The sequence below is a fragment of the Notothenia coriiceps genome, unplaced genomic scaffold (genome assembly GCF_000735185.1).
Source record: "Notothenia coriiceps isolate Sejong01 unplaced genomic scaffold, NC01 NC01_scaffold00037244, whole genome shotgun sequence".
NCBI lineage: Eukaryota > Metazoa > Chordata > Actinopteri > Perciformes > Nototheniidae > Notothenia > Notothenia coriiceps.
In genome coordinates this window covers 9,054,274-9,064,533 of record NW_011369945.1, presented here as the reverse complement: position 1 = coordinate 9,064,533, position 10,260 = coordinate 9,054,274, and the positions used below count along the sequence as shown (strand labels likewise).

The 10,260-nt window shown below is 41.4% G+C and overlaps 1 protein-coding gene across 1 annotated transcript; it reads left to right on the top strand.

Moving 5' to 3' along the window:
- The first annotated feature begins 171 nt into the window (after window positions 1–171).
- On the top strand, window positions 172–8,028 carry LOC104965283 (flotillin-1-like). Its single transcript, XM_010794241.1, has 11 exons — window positions 172–242; window positions 640–715; window positions 956–1,046; window positions 1,579–1,722; window positions 1,842–1,961; window positions 2,206–2,301; window positions 2,391–2,543; window positions 3,316–3,497; window positions 4,006–4,051; window positions 4,391–4,588; window positions 7,909–8,028. Exons 1-11 carry the CDS (start codon window positions 200–202, stop codon window positions 8,026–8,028), a joined length of 1,269 nt encoding a protein of 422 aa, XP_010792543.1. The 5' UTR covers window positions 172–199.
- The last annotated feature ends 2,232 nt before the right edge of the window (window positions 8,029–10,260 follow it).

Sequence of the window (10,260 nt, the reverse complement as noted above, 5' to 3'; positions counted from 1 at the left end):
ACACGCAAGGGGACGGGTAATAACCGGAAAAGCATGACATGGGACCTTTAATAAATGCCAACACCGAGTAATTTTTTTGGACGTTCTGCCTCTGCCTCCTTGCTTGGTCGGGCCGCTCAATTGTCGGCTTCACATGTAGTAATGTTCATACTTTGACAATATCTTGTTTTCATTTGTTTGCGGATAATCAGATACCAAGATGTTTTACACATGTGGACCCAATGAAGCCATGGTGGTGTCCGGTAAGATTTCGTTTTCCTACATCTCAAGGATGCATGGTCATGTCTAAGAATCACACAGGATGTTTAGAAGAGTTGGATAATGAAACAATACATATTCCATAATGATGTAACACTAAAGGTCACTGCACTTTGTGACATGTAAGAGACAAGTTTAGTAAACAGTGGACATGTGTCATGTGATGTAATTATCACATGCCTGGATATTGAGCAATAGTCAACAAAATAAACTAAGAATGTTTCTGCTTGCTGTTACCTATAACAACCAGCTGTAATGAATCAATAGCATCTTGTTCTTGTTGTAATCAGGGTTGCTGGTTGGACTGTGACCCAGTTACTCTATAAGTATATTACTGAATGGTAGAGTTCTGTGTATGAAATGTGTTCCCCCCCTCTCCAGGCTTTGGCCGTTCTCCTCCTTTAATGATTGCTGGAGGAAGAGTGTTCGTCCTCCCATGTATTCAGAAGATCCAGAGGTGATCCTTTTTCTCTATTTCTCTTTTCTGTTTCAACTTTAGACCAGCTGTCTGGTTTTATTTATTAGTCAATGGAAAAGGGGAAATGATACTTGTGAGAAAAGAAATGTTTTACTGATGTGGTTTCTGAATCTGGAAGTGTTTTCTGCTGTTGATAATTGACTTAATTTCCTTTCGCTCTGCATTTTTCTCTGTTATTATATCTCACCCTTTCATTTATTATGTCTCCCTTCTTCTCAGGATTGCACTGAACACTCTGACTCTTAATGTGAAGAGTGACAAAGTCTACACCCGTCATGGGGTCCCTATCTCTGTCACTGGCATTGCACAGGTATGCTTTCAGTATAAAAACTCCATAAGGCTTTTAATTAACGGAGTCAAACAGCTGTGCATGTTTCCACAAATAGGTTATCTTAATCTATTGTGCATGGACATTGGAAGACAGGAAGGTTGATCAGCTGTTATTAAAAGCAAAAGCTGAATAATTGCAGATACAGGCCTGCTGCTCTCTGTATGACTGATTCATTAAATATTTATAAAATAAGGGAACATGTATCACATTTTTTATTTCATTACATGAAACTAGTGCCAGAGCACAAGACAGCACTATAAATAAACCCAGAGCCTGCACATATACAATTCAGTTTGACAAATATTTACTATTCGTAAACAAGGGAAAGGAAAAGGACACTTGAAAAAGGTCCCATGCTGAATCGACAGAGTCCTTGAGACCATATGAAAATAACATGTATGAATCGTCAACATTTCTTGTTACGGACTAAACAATACATTTAAATTAAGATAATGTTCGTCTCCAACCAGCTATTTATTTTTCACATATTTCTTTTGGTATCCTTTTCCAGGTGAAGATCCAGGGCCAGAACAAGGAGATGTTGGCCACCGCCTGCCAAATGTTTATGGGCAAGTCTGAGGCGGAGATTTCCACCATTGCACTAGAAACCCTGGAGGGACACCAGAGAGCCATCATCGCCCATCTGACTGTGGAGGTTGGTGCACTCGCTCCATCAGATGCATCTGCTTCACGATATCCGCCCATCAAAGCTTTCTGTTCATGACTCACTGAGTGAATGCTCATATACAGCTATGAATCTCTCTCTGTGTGCAGGAGATCTACCAGGACCGCAAGAAGTTCTCCGAGCAGGTCTTCAAGGTGGCCTCCTCTGACCTGGTCAACATGGGGATTGGAGTCGTGAGCTACACGCTCAAAGACGTTCACGACGATCAGGTACGTCTGGGGTTCATTTTCTGCTAATGATAATGACAAAAATCTGATGATTTAAAACACAAATTAATGGAGCAGAAGAAATCTGAATCCTCGCTGCGAGACAAGCTTTTAGTCTCTCAACAGACACCCAGCTGCTCTACATTAGCAAATGACGTCTAAGTGCTTCTGTGGTTACCATGCCATCTTGTGTTTTTAATGCCTTCCCTTCCTTTTGACTCCCTCTCTGTCTCTTTCCTTCTCTCAGGACTACCTTCACTCTCTGGGTAAAGCCAGGACAGCGCAGGTTCAGAAGGATGCCAGGATCGGAGAGGCTCAGTACAAACGAGACTCTGTCATGAGGGTAAAATCACCTCTGTGCTCATATTCATAATATAAAGAAAATACATACCACAATTCCTCATATTCTGTCGTGCTGCGTTCTCTCCACAGGAGGCCCACGCCATGCAGGAGAAGGTCTCCGCTCAGTACAAGAACGAGATTGAGATGGCGAAAGCCCAGAGAGACTACGAGCTAAAAAAGGCAGCCTACGATGTGGAGGTCAACACCAAGAAGGCCGAGTCAGAGATGGCCTATCAGCTTCAGGTACAGTTACTGCTCTGATCTCAAGCTAACTTCGTTTTTATACTGGTGACATTTTGTCTGGTCAGCTGTCCACACGTTATTAAGCTGGCTGGTTGAGTTCAAGAAGGAACAATTCAGATTGGAGGTAATGGGGAGGCGCCTCTCTATAGGCAAGGCAATTTCATTTATATAGAACTTTTCAGCACGTGGCTTTTCGAAGTGCTTTACAAAACAAAAGACATTTAAGAACAAATACAGCATTTAAAAACATGCATAAAAAGCAAAGATAATGAAAAAAAAAATACACACAGCAGGTACAGAATACATGACTAAAAGGCATACTGTAGTGTGAGTGTGAGCAGCTCAATTAAAAGCAGCGGCAAATTGATGCGTTTTTAGTCTGGATTTGAAAATAGGAAGTGTTTCAGCGGACGTGCACGATTTGGGAAGTTTGTTCCAGATTGTTTGTTCCAGATTGTTGGGGCATAATAAAATCAATTCTTTGGCCGACTGGAAGCCAGTGTAATGATCTCAGAACCGGAGTGATGTGATCCACTTTTCTGGTGTCAGTGAGGCGTCGAGCAGCAGCGTTCTGAATCGGCTGCAGCTTTCTGATAGATTTGTTTGGTGAGCCCTGTGAATACACTATTGCAGTAGTCGAGTCTACTGAAAATAAAAGCATGGACAAGTTTTTCTAAATGCTGTTGCGACGTTAGTTGGGGGTAATACCGTATTAATTTTCAGTGGTTCAAGGCTGAGTGGAATCTAATGTTTCATATACTTCTCTGTTCAGGTGGCCAAGACCAAGCAGCGCATTGAGGAGGAGACGATGCAGATTCAGGTGGTGGAGAGGACGCAGCAAATCACTCTGCAGGAGCAGGAGATCACCCGCAAGGAGAAGGAGCTGGAGGCCAAGGTGAAGAAGCCCGCAGAAGCAGAGAAATACCGACTGGAGAGGCTGGCCGAGGCAAACCGGTGAGTGACGCAGCGCTGCCTGGTGTAGATCTGATGAGAGCTAAACATCTATGAAGTTATCTGCATCCAACACCTGAGCAGGACCTGAGGCGGCTCAATTCCCCGTTCAGTTTGAGTGGCAGAGAGCTTGGCTATAAGCTGCGACACGTTTCCAATGAGAAAGTGCATACAGAAGGAAAATTGGTTGAAGATATTTCATAACCAAAATCAAAACAGAGTAGGGGACAAAGACGGTAAACAGAAACAATGTCAGCACAAGGTCACAGTCTGTCATCCGCCCCCCGACATGAAACTGGTGACCTACATACACAAACCACGACCATGTGACGATTGCGGGAAGTGCTCAACAAATACATTACATTGCATTGAAATACAAATACAAGTGTCTTAAACAAATAATAATAATAATACACACAATGAAGTCAGTAGCATGTTGGCTCCTACAGAACCACTAAGGTGAGCAAATAAATATCACACTAACACAATTTGTAATCTCTCCTCTCTCCAGTCTGCAGCTCATCATGGAGGCTGAGGCCGAGGCAGAGTCCATTAAAGTGAGTCCTGCTGCATGTTTCCTTAAAGCACTCCTCCCTTCCTGTCTGCTCACATTACCCCAACATTATGACTTCCAGATCATGTACTCCTCTAAACTAATGCTGTGATCTCTTGAATATAATATCATCTTTATTGTCATCATACAAAGAACAACGACATTTCTTTGGCAACCCTCACTGCAGTAAAACATAGACACAAATAAATAAATAAGAGTGGTAAAAGCAGAGGTCGTAGCGATGACAGTGCAACGAGATAAAATTCTCAATGTGCATATTTACACTTGCTTGCACTTGTATAGGTGTAGTGTATTTCTAACTGTGTGTTCATTTTGTTTTCAGATGAAGGGAGAGGCCGAGGCGTTCGCCGTGGAAGCTAAGGGCCGCGCCGAGGCCGAGCAGATGACCAAGAAAGCAGAGGCCTTCCAGCAGTACAAAGACGGAGCCATGGTGGACATGCTGCTGGAGAAACTGCCCCTGGTCAGTCTGAGTGCACTCATAAGGATGGAGCTGTGGGAGAGAATCAGAAAACCTTTATCAGTCCCACAGAGGGGACATTTACATCGTTACAGCAGAAAAGAGCCAAAGACATCTTCATGTTACCTAAAGCATGCACACAAAAAGTATTAAAGATAACAAAAAGAAATTATAATTTAAAAGTTACACATTTGACATCACAGCACGGGGTAAGGATTTAAAGGTGGGGTAGGTAATTCACTTCAGAAACACTTGTTATATTCCAAGGAATGCTCTTAACATCCTGATAGCAATGAATATATTAAATGCTTTGACAAAAAATCCATAAAAAAATGTCCTCTGTGGAAGCCGTAGCGCTGTAAAAAGCACGACCAATCATTTTATACGGCCCGGCTAAAGTAACTGGATGGCCTACCTGCCTGTCAGCCTTCCATCTGTGCACAAACTTACCTCGTGCCCTCATTGGTCATGTGCGCGTTCGTGTGTGTTGGAGGAGGGGCTCTGTAAGGAAGTCTGAAGGAAGGGGCAGATTTTTTTTCCGCTGCATACTTTCAAATTCTAGCGCACACAAGCTGGTTCCTCCATTCTTACCTACCCTACCTTTTAAAGGCCCTAGTTTGAGTTTATTTTGAATTAGTTACAGCGGATAAATCCACTCATTTGTGCCAGTTCTTTGACATTTTTGTGTAATTGTATTGTTTTTTGCAAATTCAACTGATTTAAATTAATTAAAATATTTCATCACACACACACACGCGCTTAATAAAAACATTATTTTTTATATTGTTTCATAATTTAGCAACCTTTAAGCATTTTAGAATTTCAAACAGACAAAGTAACATTTCGTTTTCACAAATTACTTATTGCAATGAACTTTTGTGGCTCTTAATATCACAAAGCTTTGTCAGTTCAAGAAAAGGTTCATGTCTGCCATAATTCCTGATTTCTGTAGTTTTCAAACTTTTTTTATACATAAAAAGTTAAAAAAATTNGCAGCTTTAAAAAAATCTTCCAACGCTTCTCTGCCCATTGGCTTTGAATGGGGCTTCCCCACAATGCAGTTCGGCGAAAAGCGAGGCAAAGTGACGTCATCCCCATTCAAAGCCAATGGGCAGAGAAGCGTTGGAAGATTTTTTTAAAGCTGCTGTGTGGACGTACCGTTAGAGTTTTACTCGCCACAGGGTGTACTTTGAGGGTTTCGACTCTGCAGACCGTTTACATGCATAAAAACCTTCATAACACGCAAGGNAACAACATCATTATTACATTCAAACAAACTACTTGTAGTAGATAAAGTACATTATTCAAAAGTTTACATTAACTTTGAATAATAACACGGGAGAAACGGATCCTCTCCGTTTCTCCCGTGTTATTATTCAAAGTTAATGTAAACTTTTGAATAATGTACTTTATCTACTACAAGTAGTTTGTTTGAATGTAATAATGATGTTGTTTGTTGTTTGTGGAAGCGCATCATTTATTGAAAAATGAATCTGAAGTTTTCGATCTGTTACAATTTTAAACTGAAGCAATATAAAAATCACTCCTTAAATTAACTGAGTTTTAAACATCAGCATATCCGGTCATAGTCCGGTGATTACCTGCTAACGGAAACTCTGCTACACAATTCTTATTATTATTATTGAAACATGACCGGTAAGTTTCAAATGTGTCCGGTAAAATAAATTCTGTCCAGACGTTTGACCGGAGAGGAAAAAATCAGAGCGGAAACCCTGACACACACACACACACACACACACACACACACACACACACACACACACACACACACACACACACACACACACACACCACTTTAATTTGCTACAATCTGCTTTATGATGAAATTAAAGTCAAAGGATATTTTGAATAGAACAAAATTAATTATATTTGTGGCATGTAATGTTCTAGAAATGATAAAAGTGTTGTCATAATTGGAGATGTTTTGTCGCTACTTATTAATAGTGCACAAAAAGAAGGTAATGAGGAAATGAAGCCACTTTTAATTTGGGCTTCATTTAGATCCACAACCTAGACTAAAGGTTGATTTGTTATAAATCAACCGTAGAGGCCTCTCAGCTCCAGGGACAGTGTGATGGTACAAGGTGAAGACACCCAGTGTTCAGACTAAAGGCTGCTGCAGAGGATTAATGGAGGGTGTAGTGATTTATCATCCGGATCCAAATGTCTGGACGTCCTGTGGCTCTGCCCTGATGGACTAAAGCATTGAATGTCTCCTGCAGTCAGACCTCTAAATCTGTTCCTACTTAAAAACGTTCTTGGTTTGTAGAAAAATGGGCCATCTGGGTATTGACCAGGCGTGGCTAAATCAGAAATAATGCCAACCCGGTCGCAAACAGCTTATGTTACTAGCTCTGCTGCCGATTTAAACACAGATTTGTTTTTAGACAATGTAGCCTACTGCTTTGATAACATTTTCATACTGTAGAAAAGCTGCGTTCCCTTTCCGGTGGTGTGTAATATAGGTTTTAGTTTAGTGCATTTAAATGGTCTGCAAAGGCTACAATCCCTGTGTTCCCTCCAGAGGGAGTTTTTCTCCCACACTCTCTTTTTTAATTATTTGATTTGATTTATTTCGAATGTATAAAACATTTAAAAACGAATAATGAAATGAAACATGAGAATTATTATACTATACAAACTTAAACAGTGTCAAATTGATAAACAAAAATATTATTGATTTACAAATTATATATAAACAAATAATCTACCTAATTACACATCCGAAAAAGGGTGGGAAGACATTTACACTTATTTAATCCCACCCCTTCTCCCAAAAACTGGATTATTAACAACATTTTTGATTAAAAAAATCAATCCAAAGTGTCTCAGGGACACAACGACATGCTGACTGCAGTGGGACTCGAACTTGCTATCCCCTTTTTGAAGTTCAGCACACTAGCCACTGAGCCACAGCCTCCCCAGGGACAAAACAAAAACATAAAAACAACAAATAAATAAACAAACAAATAAATAAACTCTAGATTAAGTGTACCGTCTATTTAATCCCACCCCTTCTCCCAAAAACTAAATTATTAACATATATACGGAGGTGTGTGGTGCAGTGGGTTGTGCTTTGGTGTTTGGATCAGGGGTGACAGGTTCAAACCCCACTGCAGTCAGCATGTCGTTGTGTCCCTGAGACACTTCACCCCAAATTGCTCCTGTGGGGATTGCCCACAGTATTGAGTATGTAAGTTGCTTTGGATAAAAGTGTCTAACATGTAACATGTAATGTAATATACATATTTTCTTTTGCTTAAAAAAATACATTTGTTATTGAAAAACAAACAAACCATAAAAACAACAAATAGATAGATAAACTCTAGATTAAGTGTACCCTCTGTTTCCCCCCCTTTCAGGAGAAAGTGATCAGGATGATGTACGTGTGGGCTCTGTGTCGGGACCAGGAGGAGCTGAACCCGTACGCCGCCTGGAGACTTCTGGACATCTCCGCCTCCAGCACCGAGCAGATCCTCTGAGACTCTCTAAAACACTCTGAGAGAGAACACTCTGTACCTGAAGAAGCCCTGGAGCATGTTGGGAAGGATCGAGATGAGGGACAAACAACAGAAAAAATGTGGAGAAGTGATACGAAACACTTTCTCTTTTTACATCACTGGTTCAAGGTGTTTTCTTTGAAAGCCTGGCAGTGATTTCTCTGGCTCACACTAGGGGGCGACACAACACCATCAACTCTCTATCAGTACTTCCTGTGACACATCGATGGCTGTCCATTTGTAGCAGGGAAAACTGAAGTTGTTTACCTCTCTTTTATCATGAGTATTATAAATTAGGTAGAAATCTAGGGGGCTGATTTGAAGCTTAATCTTCAGGTTGATGTCGGCACTTTTGAAAAAATGGCTGCCATACTTCTTCCTCTGTCCCTCACACTTTCTCTCCGTCTCTGAGGCGTTGTTATCGTGGTGATGGCCAATGAGTGCTTTCATGGATCCATGTCTGTATAATAATTGTCCACTGTATTTGTTAAAATGTGAAAAAAGTCTATATTTATTATGAAAAAATAAAGATGACCCTGCTACTTTTCACACTTCCTGCAGATAGTTAAGCTTCTTCTCATCCTGGGGCAGGTTGCTGATTGTTAAAGTGCCACTTCTGATTGAATTAATACATTCGTATATCCAAAGCGGAGTTTGGGCACTCATTTCTTTTGAGTGACATTCAGCTTCCTTTGACATGAACCGGATCATTTTGACAGCTTTCAGTCCTGACATTAACACCATGTGAGTTCAGTTCAGATGACGTGCTTTGACCTTCAGTGTTGAGGATATAAATACCTGCTTTATGTGTTCAACGGGTCATGTCGTGTCGCCATAAACACCAAAACATCCATCCATCCATCTTCTCCCGCTTATCCGTGGTCGGGTCGCGGAGGTAGCTGTTCCAGCAGAGAGCCCCAAACTTTCTTTGTTCCCGGGTCCACATCACCTTAGATGGTCGGACTGGGGGATTCCCAAGGGCTCGTGCTTTCCCAGGCCAGCGAAGAGATATTAATCCTCACTGGTCTACCTTCGTCGTCCCCTCCGGTCTCTTCCCAGCTGGACGTGCCTGGGACACCATCTCCTGTGTGAGGGAGTGCGCCCCATGTGGCTTCCTTGTAACTACACGGACAAAAATATAAATGCAACACTTGGTTTTGCTTTCCCCATTTTTCTATGAGAGAACTCAAAATCGTAAAACATTTTCTATTTACACAAAATAACATTTCTGCTCAAAGATCTGTCACAAGCTGAACAAAATCTGTGATATGTGAGCACTTCCTTGGGCGATGATAATCCATCCTACTCAAAGGTGTGCATATCAAGATGACCTGATTAGCAGTCATGATATTGCACAGGTCTTGTCTTAGGCTGGCCACAACTAGAAAGGCCACTTGAATACGTGGCATGTGTGGCTGTGTTACTTGGGGTGGTGGGGGGGGTCCGAAAATCCACAGCAAAGAAGAACACGATTGGATTCTGGTATGGCGCTTGCCTGTGGCATATGGTGGACAATTGAATTACGGCCTGACAATGAGTGCAGGATTTCCTGGGTTTGCCAGCTGGTTTTTGTGTCTGAATTATCATGGCGAGCAGAGGTGGACCACAGTCGTGGTAGTTGGATGCGTGCGTGTTGGCTCAGCAACCTCGAAGATTGGTGGGTTCGAGTGGTGAGTCGGATAACCATTCCTCTGGTCTGTATATGTGTAAATGCGTGTGGAGCATTGCATGTATTCGCTTTGCTTGTTCATCTTTAACTCGTGTGTTCATTTTAAGTGCCTATTTATTCTAAATAAGATCGATGATCTTCGTGTATTCACAAGTGCTAAAGTGGAGCGTGGATGCAAACGTGCTGCGATTATCAAACTACGGGTCACGGAGCTGTATGGAATTGGTGGTGTCTATACAAGCTTTTAAATGTCAATTGCTGTGTGATGTGAGCGGATATGAGTTAGTATTCCTCATGATTATTAATCTATGTTCACGCTTCGTCGTGTGTGTATTCTTGACTCCGGCTGTGGGTAAAGATGTCTATAGATTGGTGAAGAGTCGCTTTGAGTTAACTCGAGATGCCATATCATATACTATCAGTCTGGGCCACAGCCATAGTATAGTAGGATTGATTGGTTTGGTGGTTAGGTGAGCTCAATATTTTGTCTCTTACTGTAATTTCATAAGGAAATTTGGTCGGTTTGGTTCAAACCAACTATGACC

What these genes read in the sequence shown, in the direction of transcription:
- LOC104965283 (XM_010794241.1), top strand. Translation starts at nt 200, where the DNA reads ATGTTTTACACATGTGGACCCAATGAAGCCATGGTGGTGTCCG. An exon ending in TCGCCCATCTGACTGTGGAG is followed by an intron (nt 1,723 to 1,841) that starts GTTGGTGCACTC and finishes CTCTGTGTGCAG; the next exon opens with GAGATCTACCAGGACCGCAA. An exon ending in AAGACGTTCACGACGATCAG is followed by an intron (nt 1,962 to 2,205) that starts GTACGTCTGGGG and finishes TCCTTCTCTCAG; the next exon opens with GACTACCTTCACTCTCTGGG.